The sequence below is a fragment of the Hesperophylax consimilis genome, chromosome 9 (genome assembly GCF_061612785.1).
Source record: "Hesperophylax consimilis isolate HC1 chromosome 9, BYU_Hcon_1.0, whole genome shotgun sequence".
Taxonomy (NCBI): domain Eukaryota; kingdom Metazoa; phylum Arthropoda; class Insecta; order Trichoptera; family Limnephilidae; genus Hesperophylax; species Hesperophylax consimilis.
In genome coordinates this window covers 40,929,089-40,956,434 of record NC_142844.1, presented here as the reverse complement: position 1 = coordinate 40,956,434, position 27,346 = coordinate 40,929,089, and the positions used below count along the sequence as shown (strand labels likewise).

At 35.3% G+C, this 27,346-nt stretch overlaps 1 protein-coding gene across 2 annotated transcripts in view; it reads left to right on the top strand.

Moving 5' to 3' along the window:
* Plc21C (Phospholipase C at 21C) overlaps positions 1-23,091 on the top strand; it is a 181,792-nt gene extending 158,701 nt beyond the window's left edge. For both annotated transcript variants that reach the window (XM_089635969.1, XM_089635970.1), the window contains 4 exons: positions 8,161-8,295; positions 10,761-10,880; positions 13,403-13,482; positions 17,563-23,091. In XM_089635969.1, the coding sequence (XP_089492095.1) occupies positions 8,161-8,295; positions 10,761-10,880; positions 13,403-13,482; positions 17,563-17,623 (396 nt within the window). In that variant the 3' untranslated portion in view covers positions 17,624-23,091. The remainder of the gene's footprint in view (positions 1-8,160; positions 8,296-10,760; positions 10,881-13,402; positions 13,483-17,562) is intronic.
* The last annotated feature ends 4,255 nt before the right edge of the window (positions 23,092-27,346 follow it).

Genomic DNA, 27,346 nt, shown 5'->3' with positions numbered 1-27,346 from the left:
ATATTGACAGACTTTTTATTTCTGAAATGTAATCATCAATTCCCTCGTTCGACTGTTGCTGACGATTATAAAATTTATATCTTTGGGCGATCGTACATTTTTTTTCTTCATATTTATTTTGAAGTGTTGTTACAATCTCGTTATAAGTTAACTCTTCAATATTTTTCGGATGAACTGTTTCTTTTAAAATTTTATATTTCTCCGCACCAATAATCATACAAAGATATCCAATTTTCTCTTTGTCCGTAATATCAATTACTTTTAAATAAATTTGTACACATTCTAAAAACATTCCGAAGGTTTCACAACTTGACTCGTATTGCGGCACTGGCAAAGTACTCTTAGACATGTTAAAATGATTGAAAAAACAAAGACGAAATCACTGTTTTACACTGGACTTAATATTACTCGTTTTTAATTTAACTTTTTCGATTATCCTCGTCGCCAATTATTATATTGGGGATTATTAAAAATAAAAGACTGTTGACTCAGAGCTACGACGTTTATTGACACTCCGCACATTCGTTATAATCTCCCACGTGACGCATCAGGACTGCCAACATAGCAATACATATCAGTTTAGAAATCACTAATATTGTCTTCAATAATTAAATATTACAATTTGAGGTATTACTCAATAAAGTTATTCCAAAAATTAAATTGGATAAGGATTAAAACCATATCGGTGAAAGACGCAATGTAATATTTTTTTCCAATATTATGCTTGAAGCTTGGATTATTATTATTATTATTTAATAAGCAGGCAGCATTCTGCTGATGCGCTCATATTTTTTATTTATTTATTTGCAAAAACAGTACCTATATGCCAGTACATTGCAATATCGGTAATTAATGATTGCAAAAAAGTAAATAACAAATACTGTTCCGTCACGCCGATTTGCTTTTGACAGGCCGTGTGCTGACCAATAGTATGGTCAGAATTTGAACTGTACAGTTTGAATTCACACACGTCAACTATAATCACGGAGTGCCGTGAGCCGTACAATCGCATCGAAACGTTCGTCTTGTCAAAACCAATGTGTGTACTCTCGCCGGTTATTTATCGGAATAATCCCTTAAACTTATTTTATCGCAATCCAATTCAACATAACGAGTACTACCGTACAACGATCACCGTTCCAGTGCTGACAGATAATTCTCGAGATGCAGATTTCGTTCGCCACCCGGTAAGCTGACTGTGAATTAACCTTACAAATTGTGTTCTCGCATTCGCCTGTCATAAGCTATAGGCGTTATCCATGCTTTATCTGTGTGGAATAGCCCTTTAAAATACGGCCATCCCAACCCTTGTTCGTTCCTCGAACAAATACATTATAAGTGGGGCAAAAAAAAATGTTCAAATTTAGGTTTACAATGTCTTGAATAATATTTCACGTTTCAATACATTGTAGGACATGTGGAAAATATCCACATTTCCTGCGAGGCAGTTAATTAATCTAGTGATTCTTCCCAAGGGCATCACCATTGGTAAGTTTGTTCTGCACCTAGGAAGAATCAAAAGCCTGTGTTGGCGGCGTCGCGCAAAATTATCCGGGACATAGAATCCTATTTTAGCCAGAATGTCTGGTATTGAGACTAAACCGTTTAGAAGCTTATACGCCATCAGGAGTAATGCAACATCCCTTCTGGAACTAAGGCTGCATATACCCAGCATTCCTGAGATAAATGCTGTTGGAAACAGCCATGGGTAATAACCAAACTCTCTCATGTAGAGGTATCATAAAAACTTCTTTTGTATCTTCTCGACCTTTAGTACATAGACAGTGTCCTCTGGCCCCCATACCTGAGATCCACTCTCGAGAATGCTACGCACTAAGCTAAAGTAAAGCAGCCTAATAACTGCAAGGTTGGTCAAGTCTTTTGAATTATGTATGACAAAACCCAACATCTTAGTGGCTGATTTACAGATCTTTTCAATGAGAGTGAAATGTTTAGCGAATGTCGTACACAATTCCTAAGTCTTTGCAAGTCACCATGTGCTTCAGTGACGTATAAATCTGATATCACGATAACTTTGCATAACAGTAAAGTAGTTGTTTTAAATTTAAATATGTTAATGCTTTCTTGTCTTCAGATAAAAATCCAATCGAGCTTTAAATTAGTTTATATTAGTAGCATCAGTAGATTACACGCTGTGGAAGTTTGATCCATGCATCCACTACTCTATTTGGAAGGAAGTGTTTCCTAGGATTGGATGCAAAAGGTGTTTTATTTTATTTTTTGAGTGTCCACGTAGATTTATATTTTTGTGGTTGGTGAATGTGATTTCTTGGATGCCGGAGATACCCCTTTCTCTTCTTTCTTTTAATGTTGGTAATCTTAGTTCCTTGAGTCTATCTTCATATTGCCGGTCTTTCAAAGCTCTTGGTATGTTCATGTTGTTAAGAGCGTTGTTTTCGCGGACGAAATTTCGACTCCCGCAAAAATAATTATTGTCCTGTGTCCCTCTCTAACGGAGCGTGCAGCGGGGAACGGAGAGGGAGTACCTGGCTTTTAGTACGGCTGACGTTGCAAGCGATCAAAAAAAGTTAGATAATATGAGATTAAATAAAAAAGAAATTAAGTTCAATGCTTGAATATTTGCACGAAGTCGGTGAAATGTCCCTTTCGTTTAGTTCATTCCATTAGCAGCACAGACATACAAGGGCTTCCGACCTATTCTTTAATAGTATTGGTATATGCGCATGTACACGTTAGGCACTGACAATATCACGCATAAAAGGCCAGTAAAAGAGAAATGCTTTTTTTCTTTTGTGCGTGAATATATTTGCATCTAAACGGAGAATCACCCTTTTGTTTAGTTCATTTAAATTAGCAGATACGTGTATTATTGTAGGAGATACGGAAATTGTACACGTGCATCGTACATGTGGCCACAGACGAAATTATAATAATAGTAATAATAGGTGTATAAGTTTATAAATTAGATAAGTACATAGAATTAACAGCAGTAAATAATATATGAACAGTAAGTAATATAATTGTAGAGAATAGAAATATACACTTACTTAAAATTTGTGTAAGTGCACCGGTAAAGGCCTTACCTTTGACATAATCTTTTATTTTTAATTTTTACATTACCTTTGAAATTTTTGTGAATCACATTTTTTTTATTTTATCTGGAAGAAAGTTATAAAGTCGTGTCGCTGTGTATATAATTCCGAACACGCACTGACTTTATCACTGGGATTTTGGTCGAGATTATTTTTAAGTGTTGTGTAAGAAGAATATTATGTGAACAACAAAATTAAGTAATACAACTATAAGTAAAAATAACCATAAAAATAGCAGCACAATAACAGCAAGAATAATAGCAACAAGCATATTTTATTAAAAAATGTTCAATGAATCGGTATAATTATTTCCGTCCATTCTATGGTAGTTAGTCCCAGATTTTTTATACTGAAAAAAATCCTATTTTATAATCTACACAATACATGTGCACAAGGTGAAAAATAAAAAAAAGTCGGACAGGTAGTAGTTGTATAGTAAGAACAGACTCCAATATAAATAAGCAAATAAATAATTACATAAATAAAATTTAATTAAAAATTTAATTTCATAAAATTTGTCAGTCAACCACAAAATTTTCCAATTTCAATTTTCTAACTAAAGGCATTACTTATATGTTATATAATGTCGGGTGATACGTCTGACATTTTCTGCGACGATATTTCGGGTTCAATCACATCGGTACTAAAAGAAAAAAAATCAGGCATCAAACCGTGAAAACAAAAGACCGCATATTATACTGTCAAGGTATGATCAATATGTGTAGTGATTATACTTACAAATTCGACAAAATAGTACAAGCAATTATAGGCAAAAATGGAGGACGGTTTTTATTCTTAAATTTAATCACTTTTAATTAAAGATCGTCGGTGTAATATTGAATTGTACCAATGTGTAAAAACACTGTCATCAAAACTAAAAGCTGAACGGCAATAAAATGAAACTCTCACTACTAACCAAAAGATGGTATCTTGATGTTATTGTGTACATTCTCGAGAGTTTGTTCTTGTGAAAATAAAATTATTTGCTTACCGTTTGCTCAAAATCCCACAATTCACATCGATGTTTTAGCATCGAAAAAATCCTTGTTGGCAAATTTAGCCTGACAATCTTTAACATCATTTACGGAACTGAAAACAACAAAAAAACATTACATTTTTACCGTAAAAAATAAATACTTATAATAAATATTGATTTAAATATTGCATTTAATTTTCACCTGTTCCGAGTTCTTTCTGTCTTTTTGACATTGCACTTCCTCTTTTTCCGGTGCATACTAGGTGGCTTACCACGTATCCACTTTCGACCTAAAACACAAATAACATTTTATAAAAATCAATAACGTAAGTACCCTAATTCATAACCTAATTATCATTGTTAAAAATGCTCAAATAATGATTACTTACCCATGTTGAATGAAATAAATTATTTGGGGATGCTTCGGTTAAAAACTGTGGAGTTTAAAAATAATATTATTCGTAAACAAAGTAACAAATTCGTCAATTATATGTCCGCGCGGGCTGACTGCGAATGTCACATATACATACACTAGCAATAATAATAAAAAATGAAGGACGATTGACGTAGGTATGTATTTGTTAGGCAGGCGATCTCTCCGGGGCCCCTGCCCCCCGGCCCGTGCTTCACCTACTCTAGCCAGCCCGACTCAAGAAAGTGCGAATGAGACAATAACAAAAAAGCTAGTTAAATATACGTTGAATTTGTGGCCACCAAATTCGGCTTTTGAAGCAAATAAAACTTTTTTCAGTGAAGATTCAAATTTTATTGTATAGTTCATTATATGCCTGAGACGGGATATGTGAGATTTTTTCAAAAAATATCTTCCATTTGGTCACAAAAAATTGCCAAAGATGCCTCGTAAAATCATGTAAAATCGTCATCTTCTGGGGCCTATATTCTATAATTTAAGGCAAAAATCGAAAATCTGATCCATATGCGTACTTTATATTTACCATGTCTTTTAACTAAAAAAAAAAAAAACAGTTTACTCTAGTATTTTAGCCGTAAATCCAAATTAAAATTTTGTATGAAACAGGCACCGCAGCCGTTCCTCTTAATCATCTCTGTACTCTCTATATTATATCTATATTCTTTGCGAAGTATGGACTCCATATTTGGAGAGCATATATTCCAGGAGAAGTTGCACATATGTTTTGTATATTTTTGATATCTGATCCGGTGTTAGGTCAAGGAAGGCTTTCCTGATTAAATATTTCACCGGTTCCCATTTCAAGTCTTGTGATATGGTAACTTTTATTATATTATATTTGTATGCAAGGGTTATACAATGGTTTTTTCGAATTGTGTTGCAAGGGTATATGCTATGTCGATCTCGCTTGTAAAGGTTTCATTGAAGAAGTTACATAGTATGGTTGTGGTAGACTCTTTAGAAGCAATCTGTTTCCGTATCCAACTATAAAATAGTTTCTGACCGCTGTACATCTAATTTTTGCTCAAAATTTTGTTTGGTGTTTCTTAGTTGAGACACAAGCAGTGGCGGTTCTTCCCTTAGGTCAATTGGTGTTTGACCCCCCAAAATTATAAGACAACAATAATAAATATAATAATCAATTATGTGCATCAAAACATTTAAAATGTAACGCGAAACAGCGGCGGCGGCGAGTGACTAGCAGTGACATCTGTTGTCTCTAATAGAAGCTTTCATTCACAAGTCCACACGATTCGCTGGGTCAATTTAAAGAATGTCCAATTTGGCATCTTCTGTCCCTACGCGCGCCATAGAATAAACGAGATGGCACTATATTTTTCGTCGAAGTAAAAATTAGCTTCCGAAGAAAGTTTAGGGACGCTTAGGTCATGACCGTGGGGGAGACAACACGGTGAATATTATATGTTTTACAGAGATGGTGACATAAACAAATGTCGTTTTTTCATTTTACACGCTTGTAGTGTGTGGAACAATGGTTGTTTTTCAATTGCATAGTTCGGGAAAGGATTAGAATAATTATTTATGTTGTTATCGATTTAGAATGAAACAAAACAAAAAACGTCAAAAATCATTGTCAAATAGAATCAAACACTGATTTTATTTATTTTAATGTTGTGGACAACTACATTAAAACTTAATATCTTAAAAATAATTTGCCGTAAGTACATGGATTGTGTATTTATTTCCAATTTATTATATTAACATAATATTTATTTAGAGTCCGCGACTCTAAAACTCTATAACAAATTGATATAGTTAATAATATATGGGCATTTTTCACAATATCAAATAAAGATTAGTCACACATTTTTTTCAAATGACCTACCACGACTGAATCCCTAGAGCCGCCTCTGGACACAAGGTAGTTATTTTTCCATTTGTATTCTCTATAATACCCATTTCCATTGTCATTTGTATTTCTCATCTACGAGACGAGCAGGAGTGAATCGAATAGTGAATCTAAGTCAATTGCAGAGAAGAATTTAATTCTAGATCTGAATTTACTACTAGGCAAAACTGATTATAAACTAGGAAAGGAACTGATTTTAAACTGGAAGGGAACTGAATTTACTACTGAATCGCTTGAAGACATGGTTTTGGTTTTCATCTGAACTGTTTCTTCTTCAGAGGTAGTTGTTGAACTGACTTGATATCAAATCTGGCTCTATTAGTTAGGTATTTTTCCTCTCGGCTATGTCCCGCTGAGAGGGTTGCAAACTTTGGGTGCAATACTTCTATTCTAAGTAAGTCAGTTCAACTTAACTAAACCATCACTTTTTATTATTTTACAATAAAATATACAGCTTCACATAATGGCTTTGATGCTTAACATTTTCAGATTAAACATTTTATTAAGTGCAGAAAATACAGTTAGGTGTCAGTTTTCAGGTTATTAATTTAGCGTTTATTAATTTTTTGATGCTGATATTTATTTACTGGCTATAATTACGACCAGTTTCCTGTAATTTAGTTTGTCGTTATCGGAAACGGTAATTTTGAAATCTAATTATGCTCCTTTTGCAACTTCGCTGTAATTGGCTGTAGGTTTTGGGCCATTGAGAGTTTGCATTTCATCCGGTGAGTAGTGGATGGGAGACAACGTAAATACTAAGGTGGTGGTCCTTAGTGGTGGTCTTTTCCTCGTCTGGTGGCTCCGAGTGAACAGATAGATGTTTATTTAGACCTGATTCAGAATCTGTTATTATAACAGCACATAATACTCACTAACAATTACACATGGCCTTGTATTTGATAGAGTTAATTGAAGAAATGTAAAATATGTCTGCGGCACGGTATCCCAGGGTTTTGGGGTCTGCGTAGAACAGATGTCCGTGATACGGTATCCTCAAGGTGCAGGTGATGGCTTGTAGAATAGATTTTCGTAAATTCATGTTTGATTACTATCAAATGTCGTCATATCATTTTCTCCCGTACGCGTTCGATACACCTCAGATGTTTTCTGGATAATTTATAACATCCCAGGCTTTTTTTTCTCTTTAATCAATACTAATGTGTTTATCGATCCAAGGTTTATTCTTATTATGGTTTTTATTTTAAGTCTCCAAGGATTATTATATTTGTCACATCAGCTATTATTTTTATTTGATGTGATAGTTTTTGATGGTTTTTATAAGATGCATTTGGTGGGCAGTAAACACCAGCTACGGTAGTTTTGAGATGGCCTATTTGCATATCATTAAATAAAGTGTAAATTTTTGGGTAATTACTAGAGCTGTTTTCCAGAGCTTTGTTCAACTATTCCGAGATTGTCAGGCCTATTTTTTTAATTCATCGTTCTTTGCGGAAGAGTGTATAATCCATAGATTCACTAATGTATCTGGAATTTCAGCCCGTAGCCATGTTTTGGTCCTTATTAATATTGTTGGTTGTTGCCCCGATTGTCATATCTACTTCCTTCTATAAATGGTGCGTTTCTCCTCAGTGCACAGGTTCATACTCCCTTCTCCCTCCTCTCCATGGATCCTCTGCGTAACATCATCTTGATATTGTGACTTATCGCTATTATAATTTAAGTTACACAATCTTCCCATGCAACCTTTATCAACCTTTTTAAAAAAATTTATTTCTCTTTTATTGTTGATAAATATAATGGATTTCCGCACAAATCACTTATGATCTTATATATTGATCCCCAGGCCCTGCTGGAGCGTGAGACTGGAGAAGTGATGCGGCGACTACAGTCGGCGCGGCGAGGAGAGGTGAAGGCGCTGGCCAAGGTGCACAAGGACAGAGACGAGCTGGTTCGCATCAAGCGAGAAGTCGCTTCCCAGGTACCTTTAACTTCAGTTTTTATGCAAGTATTTTAGGCCATTATATTAAGCCAGGGAGTTATAGTAAGAATGTGCGAGGAATAATTAAATAGTCAGACTTACCTCAATGCGGAAGGTGGTTTATTATAATGTATATTACAATAACACTTAACTCCTCAGAATGTTTAACTCTTAACTCTGCTTTGCAATAAAATCCATATAAATGGAATGTTTCTGAATGAATGCGAAAACTACTAAGTTTTAGAAAGGTGATTAAATACGCTTTCAAATTCTATTATTGGAAATAAACATATATTTTTTAAATATTAAAATTTTAAATGCGAACATAAAAAATACATAAAATTGGCTCACTTTACATTTTTGTAACTAAATTACTGGTAAAAAATAACATTTTATTTTACAAACATCATTTTCACCTCACTTTTTGTTGTTTCATATAAAAATAATTAATAAAACATTCATAATTGCCGTTGGAACCTTTGGTTTCAAAAAGGTGCACACATGAATTCTTCTGTGGTTTATTTCTAGATTTGAAAATAAAGTGTGGGGTTTTTTCTTTCTAACACCGTTTAGATCATATTTCTCACCATGACAGTAAGAGAGATATAACGATTTCTATATTTCAAGACCATATGAGTTGTTTCCAAAAACCAACAAATTATCCTGAAGGATTAAGAATATTGGATACACGAGTTAGCTAACAAGGTGAAGAGATGTAGCTCATCCATGTTTAGTTTAGAGTCTTGAGTGTTTGTTTCTGTGACTACAGTATGATATTGCAAGTCAAGTGTCCTGATAAAGTTATTTAACTTTGTGATTAATTAAATATCATGTAATGATATTTCAATATTTAATGGTTTTCAACATTTTTGAAGTCTCCTGTGGCCATAACAGCACCTATAAAAAAATGTTTAACATTATGAAATGTTAGATAAATTCATGTTCTCTCCTTCTCCTACTCAGTTAAAATCATATATTAAAAAATACGTTTTCTAACTGTTTATAAAATGTCAGTTTTCAATAAATCGTAAATCTATCGCCAAATGTTTTTCATCTGTTCATACACGGAAAGAAAAAAAAACTTTGTCATAGAACAAACATTTTATTTTTCTGTTTCTTGTTTCGTTTAGATTTATGTATTAGTATTATCTTATTTTCAATGATGTTTATGGAAAGTCGTTTTAATTTAATTTATACAGAAAATTAAATGAATTAATAATTATTAAATAATTTACATTTCATAAAATTTGACCACTGTGCGTCAGTTTTTCTGAAATTTTTTCCGAAAATCACTTCGGTTGGTTTCGGCAAACGTTTATGAAATATTTCTCAAATTGTGAAGCGTAGAATTTTTGTGTTTCTCAATACATTTATCGTTATGAATAATTATTTATTACAATAATAGTATCGTCGTTCGTGAATTAAAAAGATGGACACTTGATTGATGTCATTTTCAGAAAAATTATGTAAAAAAGACTATTAAAAAAAGGTTTATATTTTTAATTAGTTTAAAAAGTTTAGTGCTAATCTGAATCACTTTGAATTTTAGATATTGGTGTTGTACTAAAAGCGTAAATAATATCCTAAAAAAATTTCATATACATTCCGAAAAAACGTGTTAATGCCTCATTCAGAGGCGGAATGGAATTGATTGATCCCTTTAATGAGTAGATACCTAATTGCGTTTTGCATACTTTTGTATATATTTTTTCAAATGTTTGAAATGACATTGAATGTGGATGAAGCAAAAAGCGAGTGCCTAATCTAAGTAAGTACCCAGTATATAGCAAAAAAAAAAATCAAATAATTCGATATTAATAATATTTACTTTCCCAAACTTCTGTGCTCCTGGTAGATTACAGCGTCCTCGAGGTAATTTAGGGAGAAATCGAAATCCAGCATTCTACGGAAACAGGCAAGATTGAATTCACCATGTTCAATTTGTATTGGGGAATGTTCATTGTAACTTTTGATTTAACAATGGGATATATTATGTACTAGGATCATGGATATAGGAAAATGCGATAAGGGCAACACAAGTGACAACATTTTTAACTATTTTAGCCAATCTGGATAATATCGCTACCCCTTTTACACTTTTAATGAAATATAATGTTGTTGAATGAGAGTTGTGTGCAGGTAGTGAAGTGGGGAGTAGCGGAGAGAACGAGACTGTTGGACTCTATGTGTTAATGGATATAATGTTGTTGAATGAGTGTTGTGTGCAGGTAGTGTAGTGGGGAGAGGTGTACTACTCTATGTGTTAATGGATATAATGTTGTCGAATGTGTGCCGTGTGCAGGTGGTGGAGCGCGGAGTGGCGGAGAGAACGAGACTGTTGGACTCTATGTGTTAATGGATATAATGTTGTTGAATGAGTGTTGTGTGCAGGTAGTGTAGTGGGGAGAGGTGTACTACTCTATGTGTTAATGGATATAATGTTGTCGAATGTGTGCCGTGTGCAGGTGGTGGAGCGCGGAGTGGCGGAGAGAGTGAGACTGGCGGAGCTTTACGACAGGCGCCGCGAGACTCTGACGCGCCAACACGAGAAGGTCCGGCAGCAGCTGCAGGCACATAAGGATAAGGTTTACTATACACTATACTATTACACATCATTATTTTAGTTATCCTTTGACGTTAATTGCCATCTACTTCATTTCTTGTTTTAACTTGAACAAACCATTTAAAGTTCTCATCAATAGTACTCCCCAGTTAAGCTGTGGAACTTTGAAATATTTATTCGCTGAACTGTGGAAAATAAGTCAACACGCCGTATTTTATTTTGCAATAAGTTCATAAGTTAACCTTATTACATAGTTAACAAATCAGGTCAGAAATCCAGACAAACCTAATTTATCGTTATGTTTTATATACATATAACGTATTTCACGTTTCTAAGAATATTTATAAAACCTACACCTTCTGTAAAATGTTGATTGATTGGGTGGGGGTTGATAATACAAGTATATGAAAGCCTCGCAGTGATCTACACGTTGCAAATAACATGTACATATGTGCATCTGCCACGGTTAAAAATTTAATAATAATAATTATTTATTTATTTCGGAATTCGGGAAGGTTAGTGCAAACCCATACATCCTATAGATACAGTAAGATTGTACCACCCCAGCCAGCCGGTGAGACCGGTACACCAGGGGCCACTCTTCTTAGGACTTCGAACATGTGCTCGGTGGATTAGAGGGAGGTAGGAGTTTAATCGACCGGTATGCAGGCAACCTAATAAGCCAATATTGGAATTTAGGATGGGCAGGAATAAAGGAATTTATTTGAGCGTTATTGTTTCTTCTTTATGACTACCTTCTTCTTACATTTCTTTGCCTCTTTTTAGCTTTCCTGGTTTATCTTGTTCCTTCTTGTCTCTTCTTGTATCTTCTTGTTTCTTCTAGTTTCTCTTGGCTCATTTTGCCTCTTCTTGACTTGTTTTGGCTCTTCTTACATATTCTTACGTTGTACCACCCCTTCTTGTTTCTTCTAAACTCTTCTTGCTTCTTCTTGCCTCTGCTTGCATCTTCTCGCCCCTTGTCTTTTCTTGGCTCTTCTTCCCTCCTCTTGCCTGTTCTTGCATCTTTTTGCCTCTTCTTGCGTCTTCTCGTCCCTTCTTGGTTAGACTTGTTACTTCCTCAATCTTCTTACTTCTTCCCGCCGCTTCTCGTCTCTTCTGGATTCTTTTAGTCTCTTCTTAGCTCTTCACGTCTCTTATTGCATCTTCTCACCCCTTCTTGGCTACTCTTGTCTCTTACTTCTTACCGCCACTTCTCGTCTCTCCTAGTCTCTTCTGGTCTCTTCTTAGCTCTTCATGTTACTTACTGCATCTTCTCGACCCTTTCAGGTTCGCCTTGTCTCGTCCTTGTGTTTCTTTTAGTTTCTCCTTGACCCTTCTAGTTTTATCTTAGAATTTCCTGCTTTTTCTTGCACCTTCTTGTATTTTCTCACTCTTTCTTGGCTCGTTTTGTCTCTTCTTGGCTCTTCTTGTATCTTCTTTCTTTTTGCGGACCCCTTTCGTCTATTCCTGTCTCTTCTAGCTCGCTTCTTATTTTTCTTGTTCTTTTCCATTCTTTTCCATGTCCAGCATTTGTGAAAAACATAAATAAAATAGAAACCTAACAAAGAAATTAAAATTTCTTCCGCTGTGTCATGTCCAACGATTTCACACCTCTGTCTCAGACTCAAGGGGCCTTCGTATAGCAGGCAATCATAAACAAAACTCTTCAACCAAAAAAAAAGTGAATATTATCTTTGTATGAGTGTCATCTGAAACAAAAACATAAATATTAAACAAAATATGGCTTATCTGTTTTATAGGTAGATATCCTTTAGGTTGAAGAGGTCTCATAAATCCCGAACTCATGACACCACTTCAGGGGCCCGGTTATCAAATCTCAGGCTGCATGTTCTGGCTTCATTTTCCAAATTTTATTGGCTTAAAATGTTATAACAATTACAAAATCTGGCTAAATGGTAAAATTTACATGCATTTCAAAACAGTTTACTGTACAAACCAATACAATATTATAATGCGCTGTCGGAAACCATAAAGTCTACACCAATTGGTAATTTCAAGCCGGATTGTAAGAGTCACATTAGTAAAAAGAAAATGCAATAAAGAATAAACATGTACGTATGTAATTAATGTAATAATGGCTAAAATAAAATTGATAAAAAAATTCAATGTTTCACCCCATCCTATAATATCGTTTCGATACTTGAACCTAAATTCTGACAGGATTCCATGGGACATTTGTGAAGTTATTCATCCTTTCCCATTCCTGCCACCCTTGTTTTCATTAGGGCTGCAAATCCAGGAACTTACCATCCGTGAACATATAGGAGGCACTCGTGTGTGTACATTGTTGTACTGCGCCTGAAGCTTTCCACTATACTCTTTTGTACCAGAATTTGCATGTGTACACGGTGGTACTAAGTGGTAGAAAGCTAAGAAGAGCGTCCTTTTCAACTCTGAGCTGCAGAGCAGAGACCTTCTGCTGAGCTTCTTACATTTTATACTTAGTGTTCAAGGTGTTAAATACACTGCAGAGTTTAGAAATACGCCATTAATTTTAAAATTGTATTTGTTTCTTGTTTCCAGGATATGGCCACATTGACCCAGGAGTACGAGTGGTCAGCCACCAGTCCGGACAGGGTGGGCGGCGAGGGAGGAGTCCAGTTGTAAGCCGGGCCACCTCTACCAATACCGACCACTGCCACACATCCCTCACTCACCTCATCTCATCTCATTCACACGCGTGGACTGGACACGCTAACAGCAACCAACTGCATCCATCATACCTCACGAGGGTTCATTCACCTCACCCCATATTTGATCTTCTTCTTGGTATAATATTAACTATATTAATCAATGGAGATTTAATAGATTGGTGTCCAAATTCGACCCATTGGTCAACCTTGTATTAAGGGGTCGGTATTATAATGTCCAGATAGGAAAAACCTCTCGATATCTCAATTTGGATTAGATAATGTCTGCAAAACCAAAGTTTGGTTTAATAAATCAGATTTGGTCGAGGGGTAAGGCTCTCGTCGCGTGTTCAAATCCCGACATGTGCAAGTAAATTTTAATTTGTGTTATTCCACAACTTACTCATTCAAAATAATATATAGTATAAATGCGGCACATTCCAGAGTGGAAGATACTCTCGGTATCGCCCTGTTGTAAGGCTCCTGTTCAGAATTGAAAAGTTGCTTTGGCCGTGTTTGGTGACCAGATCTGAATAGCCAGGTACTTCCTCTTCTCCATATCCTCCCCCTCCCCACTACCTTCAGCCTCACAATATACCCCAATTGGGGATGCCATTGTCTCACTGGCTCCAACGGTTGGGAGCAGTTGGGTATCGTGTGTGGTATATCAATCACCGCACGTACTTAATATTACTATTCAAATATCACTCTTTACTTATTTTCTCAATATAAGATTGTGGCAGTATTCTAAACTTTAATTCACGATATGTTATTGTTTATTTGCTCACTGTTCTTTTCCTCTGAATCCAAAGCAATAGTATCTAGCTGTCTGTGACCCAATAATAACATATCTTACAGATAAGTTGAACAACATCTGTTGGACAACTATCGCTTCTCTATCTCTGCAAATTATAATACCGGCCCTCACTTAGTCAACTTGATATCCTCTGTCCTATTTATCAGTGGGTTTGTGGATGCCCATCTAGGGATTCTTTATCAACAGTTATTAGAGCTGAATACAATGTGCATTATAAAGAAGCAATTAATTATACCCTACCAACCTCATTAATACTAACAACTGAATTTAACAAACATTTGTAAAATGTACTTATTATTAAATATTGTATAACTGTCAAAACTGAACTCTAGAATCTCTTTTTGTTTAATCTGTCCAGAGTGACTTTCACATAGAATAATTATCATAAAATCCATGATTTAGTTCCCTCTAATTAATTTATACAGCTTAATTGTTTTCTTTGTTGAAACGATTTGAATCAGACTTAGTGGATTGACTGTAATCTCTGCAATTAGCTCTTTTATATCAACAAAACATTTGATATGTTTGTATTATACGTAATGTTGTATCTCTGTCTGTCACAGTTAAACTCTGACCTTACCAGGGTGACCTTGTATCTGTAACAGTTGAACTCTGACCTTACTAGGATGACCTTGTTTCTGTAAAAGTTGAATTCTAACCTTACTAACCTTATATTTGTAACAGTTGAACTCTGTCCTTACTAGAGTGACCTTGTATCTGTAGCAGTTGAACTCTGACCTTACTGGGGTGACCTTGTATCTGTAACAGTAGAACTCTGACCTTACTAGGGTGACCTTTTATCTGTAACAGTAGAACTCTGACCTTACTGACCTTATATTTGTAACAGTTGAGCTCTGGCCTTACTAGGGTGATCATGTATCCATAGAAGTTGAACTTTCACCTTAAGGGTGACCTTGTATCTGTAACAGTTGAACTCTGACCTTACGACTGTATTGACAGAAGGATTTACTCTCATTCCTTTTGTTCATGGACTACTGAAATTGAAATATTATGACTGTATATGACTAACTTAAACCTTGACTAGGAGATGAATTAGTATTTAAAAACATGTCTTTCGACTAATGGGTGGAAAAGAAAAGGGGAATTTATAGTAATAATTATTAATATAACTAAGTATTTATTTATTATTACAATAATAAGTAATAAGAGGGGGAAATCTGTTGTTTTTTCTGTCTATTCCTATGTAAGTGTTTTTTCTTTTTAAATATTTATAAACTTATAATTCTCATTTGGCTCGAAGCTGCTATTGAGGTTGGTTTGCTATTTTCTCTTTATGTACCCATCTTCTGGCTATTGGGGTTCATATTTTATACTAAGTTTCTTTGCAAGATGTAATTGCAATGGTTGGGGAACCACGTACATTTATTAATTTTGGTTGTGGTTTTAACAATATTATTTGTTGGTTTCAGTTTCTAGTAGATTGCTGATTGACACATGCCATCATTACTGCCATAATTTTAGGCCATTTTATTATAATAATATATTTATATGCGTAACTTTTTACCATGTATTTGCGATCAGCATTTTGTCTGCTAGAATTCATAATGTATTAATTAATAACTTTATTATTGTTGTTTGTTAAGTTTATTTATTGGACAATGATCTATCTGCAGACATTGATAGTTTTGAGATTGATCATCTTTCGCTTTGAAGTTTAGTAAGTTCTCAGTTCGTAATATTAATTAAAGAGACCTTTTACGAACTTCAAGTTCTGTTAAGTACAATGTATACGATATTATATCATAGTATGAAATTTCTGGTTCATAATTTAAAACAAATGTTTCGTGTTTTTTTTACAGTTTTTTGATTATGATAAAAACATTCACTTTTCTGAATACTTAATATATATTATAAATAGAAATCTCTTCAACAATAAGACCTGTTTCCATTATATTATTCTCTCGGTGTGTGTTAAAAACATTCATATACATATTTCAAGTGGGTATTTTTTGATATTATGTAATGTAGATTCTAAGAAGCATGCATAATTAATGTTTTTATATTGTGGTGTATGTATTATTTTGTTACACACAACATATCTTCCCATTAAAGTTGGTAAATATTATTTAATTATGCATACCCTTTTATTCATAAGATGAAATGCATTTTTTATCTCAGCTTTTCATATTGAATGCATGAACAAACGTACTTGGCCATTAAGATTATAAACAGGCAGCTCTTTATTGAAGTATTATTTATTAAAATTAAACAAATATTATTTATTTATGAAAGTTTATTAGTTAACTTTTTATTATTTAAAAGATCTGGTAATTGAAATTCACAATCAAATTAGCTGACAAATTATAATTATTTATTTTATTTTTAAAAAGATTTTATTTACACTTATTTATTGTACCTATTAATAATAATTGTGACTGAGGGCCCCCAATACTAGCCGAGAGCCAAAGCAAGCAAAGTGGGGCTCCCCGGGTGCCGGGCCCCTGGAGACAGCTGCCCCAGGGCCCCGGGCCCGGGGCTCTCACCCTGTAGAGATATTACCACTGTTATATATTGATATTATGTAAGATTATTATGTAAGTGAACAAAGTGACGTTACAATCATTTTAAAGGATTCGGATAAAGTCTGTCTCGAGTTTATTATTGTTTCTTCGCCTCCCGTAATTTGTGAATGTCAGGTTCGGTGCTAAGTTTAGAGAGTGAATTAAATGAGAAGGAAGAACAGAGGCTTTTTAGATGTTTAAGGATTTTAAAGACATTGAAGCAGTAGAATCAGAGGTGTGTGCAATAACCAAAATGAACGCCATATTTGTGTATTTAATTGGTAGAGTAATAATAGTGAATATTGGCTTGGATGTAGATACAAGTGCGGAGGCCACTCGGGTTCCTTACACTTCTAGTCATAGCAAGACATTACGATTAGTTCCCTGATATCTCTTGTGATACCTTCTGCCCGTTAGCGCGTTGTGAATAGTAATCTTCTCGCACCGTGTTGAACACCCCCCGCACAAGAGAATGAGCACTTTGTTTCCCGCTAGTGGCCCTATAAAGTATTAAAGACAATTCTTATTCCTGTATGTATTGCGGACTTCGTGTGGATGGCCGAGCTTTTAACTGATGTGTATTCTGTATTTATATTTCATCATCTATTTTCTTATGCTGTGGAAGTCACAATTGTGATGATCAGTCCTCGATCTGGTATATGCCGACTGCTCATTCTCTGTCTTCTATCTATAATTGGTTTCCTTGATTTGCAGGCTCGTTGCCCGTTGGCCCTATCCCTTGCGGCCCGGGTTGTTAGACTGTGCTTTGAGCTAATCTTTGGGGATATTTCCAGGAAACCAGCAAACAAATAAACAAACAAACAAACAAACGTACTGAATAAAGTGGATAAATTGTTTGTGCTTTATCCATCTTTGTGTTGGTGGGAATATTTATTTATTAAATACGTTGGTTGTGCTATGAAATAATGTTTTATTATTGCTTTTACTTTTCTATCGAAACACATTCTTGTTGGATTAAGACTTAACATCAGTTCAAATTATGATATATATCTAAATAAATCTCTAATAATGAATATTTGGAAATGTGTACATAGTTCTGTATAATATGTATTACGAATTGTGAATTACATATATTCATTTATCCTCTTTATACCATTCTAACCTTTACTATTCCTCGTTAATTGTTTAAGTTTAAGAACTTGCTTCAATTGTCACAGACACTTTTCTTCCTCTATTAAATAAATGAAATTGTTTATCAATTTACTGCGTTTGAGCCAGAATCTGTTTTGTGCTCATACATATGAAATATTGTAATGAATGTTGAGTTAGTAGGTGCATAAGATTTCTTCTACCTTTTGTTGTCTGTAATGGTCATTAATTCTTCAACTGACTAACTTTATCTCATGTGTGCAAGGGGGTCTGGTAGGGTGGCGCGCAAGGCACAGTAGCAGTCGGCGCACAGTTTTCAGTCACACAGTAGGTGCCCACCACCGAGCATTGATTGCCCAAGCCCACCACAAGCACTATAGCTAGTTGTCCAGTGTGCTGTGCTAACAAGATGAAATAGCAATGCAAGTAGAGACTGTATATGCGGGCAAGGCACAGTAGCAGTCGGCGCACAGTTTTCAGTCACAAAGTAGGTGCCCACCACCGAGCATTGATTGCCCAAGCCCACCACAAGCACTATAGCTAGTTGTCCAGTGTACTGTGCTAACAAGATGAAATAGCAATGCAAGTAGAGACTGTATATGCGGGCAAGGCACAGTAGCAGTCGGCGCACAGTTTTCAGTCACACAGTAGGTGCCCACCACCGAGCATTGATTGCCCAAGCCCACCACAAGCACTATAGCTAGTTGTCCAGTGTGCTGTGCTAATAGGATGAAATAGCAATGCAAGTAGAGACTGTATATGCGGGCAAGGCACAGTAGCAGTCGGCGCACAGTTTTCAGTCACACAGTAGGTGCCCACCACCGAGCATTGATTGCCCAAGCCCAACACAAGCACTATAGCTAGTTGTCCAGTGTGCTGTGCTAATAGGATGAAATAGCAATGCCTGTTTGCGGAATGCAAGTAGAGACTATAAACACAATTACATAATAAGTCTACAAACAATTCACGCAAATAACAAGCTGCACATTGTGAATTTAAATTTCAGGGTAAATAGCGCAGGTAAACATATGACCTGATATATTTCTCATAAAGTCATTATTTACACGTCTTCTCCGTATCTTCTCTACTGAACTGTTCAATGTGTAGAATACTTCCAAACAGTTTTATATATTATGATCCATATCCAATATTAAAGTTGTAATAAAAGCTATAATATACTTAACTTGTACATACTTCCCCCTTACGTTAAGTCTACTCTAACGAAAAAGCGTTTCTATTTTCCTTGTCCGCGACATTGTTAGCTCTGCACAAAAACTTAATAATGTAAGACAAATTAATTATATTGAATGTACTTCTGTCTGTGTATCATCGCTTTAAGTGTAGGTAGAGTCCGGTATATGAAGATTATACGTTAGTTGCTTGCCGATGATTTGTTAGTACTCGTCAAACCATGTTATTCGCACATTCTACGTTACTCTAATTTTAAAATGTCTATAATGTTATTTTTTTCTGTAAATTAGATTAAGATTATATTAACTGGTTTCTTAACATAATTCTATTGGTTATAGAAAGATCCATCAATTCATATTTAATTCAATACCTTGCCATAAATACCTACTACTTTTTATATCAATGTTTCATTTGTGTGCTGGTCAGTAACCAGAAGAACATAATATATAACTTAAGTACTGGTCTCTTCAGCAATATGTATATCAAAGGTTTAAATTAGTAATTAACTGAAAAAATGTGTTATTTTCTCCTATTAAACCATTGCACTTTAAAACTGTGATAAATTTAAAAGATTAAACCAATAGCCAACATGATCAAATAAAACTATACCACCTATCAATGAATCACAATCCAATTGATCTGCGTTATTGTAGAAATCACCAATAATATGAATTAAAACACTCAATTTGTATGAACCTGCATTTAGGAAATGAAACATAACCTAATATCTTTATAAAGCTTTCTAAATACAATTTGTATATGTGAAAACATCATATTAATTTAACCAACAGCAATTTTCCACCCACAATCTTATTTGTGCTAATGAATGTGACTAGGAAATAACCAATAGAGTTGTTTAGTGTGTCGTCTATATAAGCTCAATACCGCGTACGAACCAATCATTTCTCAGTTAAAGTCAATATCGCGAATAAACCATCCTCAGTACATAAGCAAGCAAGAGCATGTATATCCCTAGATAGTTTTTGTCCCTCCTCAACCTTTATTTGCAAACTGCTTTTCCGCGGTAATGGATTTACACTGACGATATTATATGTATGGTAAGTTAACTTATTGATTATTTATTCTGAGTCGTACAAATTGATTCTGTGACAAAATGACAACAGCGCATAAACGGACGATTCCTTATGAAGGACATCGACATTTTCTACTACAATTTTCTGTGGCAATTATGTTCTGTATTTACAATAATAATATATAATTAATTAGTGAGACCCAATGTTACCATAATTGATGTTAACCAATCCCAGTGTACATACGGGCTTTATAGATTGTACTCAGAAATATCATAGGCGAACCCAAGCATAGATCTTAGATACGGTATTCTTTCTCGTTAGCTGTTCATAGGTAAGTGAGCTTCTATTATATTTGCTAGGAATGAGTAGTCACACGGTCAAGAACACTCCATTATCAAAACCTTCTCATATTTTTACAGCAGAGAGCTTAGTACGCACATTCATTCTTGCTAAACAGTTCTACTCGATATCTAGTAAGTATCACCCGTGTAATGCATCCACCTCGAGCCATCTAGCCGGGCTCCAGAGTGTGTACGTTGCATGGAGTAAAGAAGTGGCTAATAGATCGGCAGACACCTCGCCCTCTTGTCAAACCAATCATACTTGATCGAGTAATAAATGATGTTCACATTGGAGCGTCATTTCCCTCATACCTTGTCAATTGTAATATATAATCATTATCAATCAAATTAGGATCCCCGTGAGATAAACATTATAATATGTAATTGTGCATTTGTGAGCCAAGCCGTAATCTATGACCGTTGATTGTTGGGGTGTTAAGGCATGTTGCGCTTTGACCTCTTCAAGCTGACACTCACAATCTGATGATGAACACTGCAAGGCTGTCCGAAAACCTTGGCCCGAGGCAGAAAAGTCTTAAATCATCTTTTTTACTTTTAAAAGTTACTTTAAATATCTTAAACTGTTCAGTTTGTGACCATCATTATAGATAAATTGTCTCGTGCGTCAATAGTTTTGCAGGGCAAGGTGTTGGCCGTCAATATTGTCGTTAGATGTAAGACAAATTCACAACACAAAAAAACCATCTCCTTCAATTACTCCACCAAACTTGTATACTTGAAGAAAAATTTGTGAAATTATTAATTGCGTTACGAATTGATAGTTTTGGTAACGGTAGGTGGCGAACAGGGACGCACATATGAAACAGAGCTAGTAGGAAATATTTGTGATATATGCTACACATATATACAATAAATAATATATAGGAAATATTTTTCATTGCATTCTCATTGTACTTTTAATATCAATTGTATCACATCAGCTGTATTTAATTTTTTGTTCCTACTTTATAATTACATCTGCATTCATTATTATTATTTCATATATAATATATATTGTACACTTCACCTCCTATGTACCCTTTGTGATTTTGAAATAATATATATTGTACACTTCACCTCCTATGTACCCTTTATGATTTTGAAATAATAATAATGAATGTAGATGTAATTATTATTATTACATCTGCATTCATTATTATTATTTCATATATAATATATATTGTACACTTCACCTCCTATGTACCCTTTGTGATTTTGAAATAATATATATTGTACACTTCACCTCCTATGTACCCTTTATTATTTCATATATAATATATATTGTACACTTCACCTCCTATGTACCCTTTATGATTTTGAGTATCACTTTTATGTAAAAAAGCTTTTATGGCATATACCTAAATAAATAAATTTCAATGACCGGTAATGCAGTCTCTTTCTGTGGCTGAGTCGGCATCACGTCTGGGTTCTACCCAGGCGTCGTGAGTTCAATTCCTTGTCTGGCTAAGTTCTCATTTTTCACTTGTTATAATATTAGTTGTCGAGCGAACTCACCGACAAGGCAGATCAATATACGACAATCTTGCCTTTATGTTTTCTACAAATACTAATTTGATGTACACACAATCAAATGGTGTAAAGGTGGATCACCTTATTTGTTCTTGCCGTGTGACCCTTATTTCCATGTAAAGTACGTATTACTGTGTAGCATTTATTCAATTATTGTTATGTATTGAATATTTCCTTGATTCTTGTTTCGTAGTACATATTTTCAAAGTGCACTATGACATGACAACAACCTATTAATACTGTTGATAAATGTTGTTATTTTGTGAAATTTCATATCAAAATATTTTTGATTAAGTCTGTGTTTGAACCTGTTGGTTAATATAATATTTATAATCAACGTTATACGATGGTGTATTCTACATAATATATTAAAGCTTGGTACAACAGTTTACTCATTTAGTTGTTAGTTGTTAGGGTATGATGGGCCATCTTCTCATTGTATTTTGGTGTACCGTCTCTGTAAAACTAAAGTCAAAGATTAAAGTGTGGGTTTTGTTTAACATTTATAACTTAATAAACCATTTGTAACTTAAGCACAAAGATTAACATTATTTTTGTTTGAAAGATAACACAAAGCTGTGATATACGATTATTTGATTGAGTTTAAGTTTGAAGTAACTTTACTAGTCTAGTCAGTGCAGTGGAAATAGAATGGACACCAAAATACAGCTTGTTGTGTTGTGTTCTTTTGTAGTTCCCTAAATTAGTCGTGGAGTCTAGAGACCTAGTACTTGTAAGGGAAGGGAAGCAAAGCCTTACCCCTCTTATCCCTTCTACCACCCAACACCCACCCACCGCAGGTGATAGTGCCATTTGATATTATATGAATAGTGTATGATCTATTTTCTTCTTGATTCTGTGATTACTTTAATGTTAAATAAAATATTCCACGTGCGTCAGACGCAACTGGTAATGGTAATGACATGTATCGTAGTTAACTACAGTTAGGATTTAGATAAACAACTGTTTGTGAATGTACGTCAACAACACCCAATTTAATCAAGTTATTAAATACAATTTCTGAAAGTTGATATTAATATCCACATTGATGTTTTATTTCCTTCCTAAAAGCTTATCATTTTGTCCACCTTAAAAACAACAACAAAAGTAACCGAATAGGAAATTTCCATTTTACAAAAAGCCCTGCCAGTCTAATTAGGCACTAATGGTTCTACGGATGTAATAAAATAAATGAGTTTGAAATAAATATTATTTACCTACCTTTATGGGACGTGTTTGCATGCACAAGAAAAAACTGTAAAATACAATCACCGGCACACATTTACCTTTGTCCTTTGTAATGATTCTAATAAAGCACTTGAGGTATTTCATTTGAATCGTCAGAGTTATTTAAACCACCATGAAAATGCAGGGAATTTCGACTCTTGTAATGTGTTTCTATATACGAATGCATCTTGAGAAAGACGATATATTCGATATTTGTAATCTGCATAAAATAAGAATGTCTTTATAAAGACGGTTGGTTTTTATTGCGAGCGCAACTTCTTGTATGCAACTGAATCCGTATGCAGGCTCAGTCGGTAACAATAGACCCCCTCTCCAACGAGGCTGGCTGCGTTCTGGGGTGACATCAGCAGAGGAAGTGGGGGAGGGGGCCGGGTTGAAATCAAACACAGCGAGTTAGACCTCAGGTTGCGAGGCGCGTTGGGCAGAAGCGACCAGCGGTAGGTGTTGACGGGCCCAGAGTTTGCAGCGAAAGAGGCCGGGATCTGGTTTTTGCGGCGTATTTATAAGAAGTTTTAGGACCGCATCACTGTTTGTAATATCAAAATTCTCGCAACAAACTTTGCGTTTTTCGCTATGAAGCTTGCTACGTTGTAGGATTAAATTAATTTATCTCAGAAACAAGATAATATTTTATAATATCAGTCCTTATCTACCGCTGTCGCTCTGTCAAAATCATGCTGTCGTAATATTTTTTATTTGGTTATAAGAAATCGTATATCATGTAATAAGTCAAATTTCTTAACATTTTAAGAGTTTCGCTAAATACATAATTAACATATTTTATTTCTATGCGAGTTTATTTAATTAACATGTAAGTATCTTAGAAAAGGCTTGCCAATTCTGGTATTTTTTCAAATCTCTTCTTGCCTGTTGATGCAAGAGCGGGTCCTTTTCTTTCAGCCAATCAGCGTTTGCTTCGCGAGAGCAAGATGGTTGCTTGCGTTAAGACGATACAACTGCTCTTCGGGTCGGGGTGATAAAATCTCCCGTTAACCAGCAGGGCAGGTTTTCAAACATTAGTTTCCTATCTGTAGGGCAGTTTTATCAACATTAAATAAATTAGTTTTTATGGAAGGTTTTACGTAGTTTTCGACAGCGGTAAATATGATGGCATTTTGTTGTGTGTGTTATATTTGATTTGCATGTTATATTGATGATGATGATGATTTGTTTGGACGTTCGATACACCATTTACCATTATGCTGCGGTAACTAAAAACACATTAATTCACATGGATGTCATTCCTCAGATTCAAGGGTTGAATTTTTACAGTTTTGTTTTATCTTTTAGCATATTTATAATTTATTTATTATTCATACCCCAAACTAGGCAAATACCCTATTATAGTGGTAACATAAGTAAGAATATATAACGTAACACAATGTTGTACATATATCGTAATACAAAAACAAAAATAATAAATATGTATACGATAATAGGAATAAAGTCGGAATGAATTTACTTAAGGACCTTTCTTCAGTCAGACAATAATTTCATTCAGGAAGCTTTCCGATTTCGTTCTGCCATTTTCTATCAGCTATACGGTAATTTGCTTTTGAAGAACCTGTTTTAACCTTATTGCATTGCTGCTTGAACCCATTATACACCTTAGGAGCCAGGAATACATGGAAACGTTGTCCAAACGATGTATTCCTTTTTGGTACTGTTATCCTTTGTTCTGATCTTAGTCTTGTTGTGTAACTGTGATCTACAATACTATGAAGCTTGGAATTGTTCGTATAGTACATTATGAGTGCATACATCTGTCTTACGTCGTAAGTGGTGTAAATAAGGGTGTCGATGGATACATATAAGGTTTTTTATCCATCACTCTTATTACAGCTTTTTGTGCCTTGGCAACAACGGATCTACTATAGTTTTGGCTGCACCGCCTCAGCTTAGTATGCCATACCTGATAATTGAATGGCACAAAACATAGTACACAATTTTAATGGTTTATTTTGTCAACAACGTTGTCTCCTTTCAAGAAGAAAATTAGTTTGGGTATTCGTTTGGCCGTATTTTCAATAAGCGCTCTGTAATGATTTTTTGCCAACACACTTGCACTTATAATTACTATATTATAATTTATTTAAATTACAGTAACATCTTTTGAATAAACGTGTTTCTCTGTTTTTACTTACCAATGATGAACATTTTTCAAGTGTTTGTGGTAAGTAAAAAAAGCAGTTTAATGTTTTCTGTGTTTAAACATACCAATGTCAAATGTTCATCAAGTGATTTTTTTTAAAATTAACTCCACACAGGAGGCTGTTAGGAAAATAATTTCCCTCACGGCTTATGTCATCTTTGGGGATGCTGTGTGGAGGGTCTTTTTGAGGAGAGGAAGGAGTGAATGTGGGTCTTGCTATGTTGTAGGAGGAAGGAAACACAGAGGCCGGCAAATCGTTTCACAGCCGAGCTGTTGAATTCAAGAACGAGTCGTGGAAACGACCTATTCTCACGTGACAAATAATGTTGTCAACCGTCTACATAAATGTTGGGCGTGCGCTTGGCGTATTTTCCGACTATGCACCGGTGCCGAAGGAATCAATGATCCTTGTTCCTTTGAGCATCTTCCATTGTAATATCTTTAGAGCAAGAACAGCATTCCCACCTGTGCTCTAAAGATTGCAATTCGTTTCTTAAGACAAAACAGTGTTAAGAATCAAACTGACCGCCCGTTTCTGCACTGAGTATTTTGCGTTCCAGACCAGAGGTGGTTGCCAAATTCAACAGTGGGGCGCACTTGCGTTTTGTACGGGGTCAGCTGTTGTAGGTATACTATCTGCAGTATCTGCGGGCCCTGTACATTATGTACGGGGTCAGCTGTTGTATGCCATTAAAGTGTCTGCGGGCCCTGTACATTATGTACGGGGTCAGCTGTTGTATGCCATTAAAGTATCTGCGGGCCCTGTACATTATGTACGGGGTCAGCTGTTGTATGCCATTAAAGTATCTGCGGGCCCTGTATAGTCCATATGCCCAGCTTCTGAGATGCTAACTTGATCACTTAGGACGGGTTGTTTCGGAGTATTTGAACAATTCATCAAATTTCAACGTTCATTTTCAAGTTCTGTGAAAGATTTTTTCAAGTTCTGTTTTTATTTCAGTTTTGTCAAGCAACTAACCTATAATGATATAATAACAGAACTTGAATTGGACTTTCACAGATCCTAGAAACGAAATTAGTTGAAATTTGATGAATTGTTCAAATACTCCGAAACAACCCGTCCTTAGAGTTACACAAAGCATATCATCGGAAGGTGTGTTGGGAAAATTGCTTCCGTTGAAGGAGAGTAGATTGTCATTTCTATCCATTTTAGACGTAATTAGATATGATTGGGTCTCCACGAGGTAACCATCCATTCTTTACTTCGAAGCCTTCTGAGCTGTTGGAGTTTATGTATCCTTTGGCAGCTTGTTAAACAATTAGCATGGACTGTACTGTCATCCGCATAACAATTCATAGGTGCACGCGACAGAAGGTTAATATGCAACAAAAACAAAATTGGAGACAGAATCGATCCCTGTGCTACGCCAGCATTTATTTAATGTGAGGAAGAGGTAAAACCATCAGCAAGCTTCTGAATCGACCTCTCCCGGAAAAAGTCGGCAATCCACGTACACAAGGATTCGAGAAGTCCGTATAAAGTAATTTGTTGACAAGTCCTCTGTGGCAAACCTGGTCAAAGGTCTTGGAAACGTCCAGTGGGTTTGGGTCTCACCGTAGGACCGTCAGACCGTCCAGGAACCGCCTCCAAACACGCGTCATATACGCAAGAAGATCACCGCACGAGCGGTTCCGCCGGAATCCCTATTGACGGTGGTTAATAATTTGTTCTTCTCTAGGTCTGTGAGCATTTTGTCGTTGATCACACGTTCCATCACCTTGGACAGAACAGATGTGATTGCTATAGGGCGGTAGTTAGCCGAGTTGGAGCAGTCACTTTTCTTTGGAATAGGATGGATGACCGCTTTTTTCCAACCAGAAGGTACAAAGCCAGACTTCAGGGACATTTTAAATACATAAAGCTTCGTCAA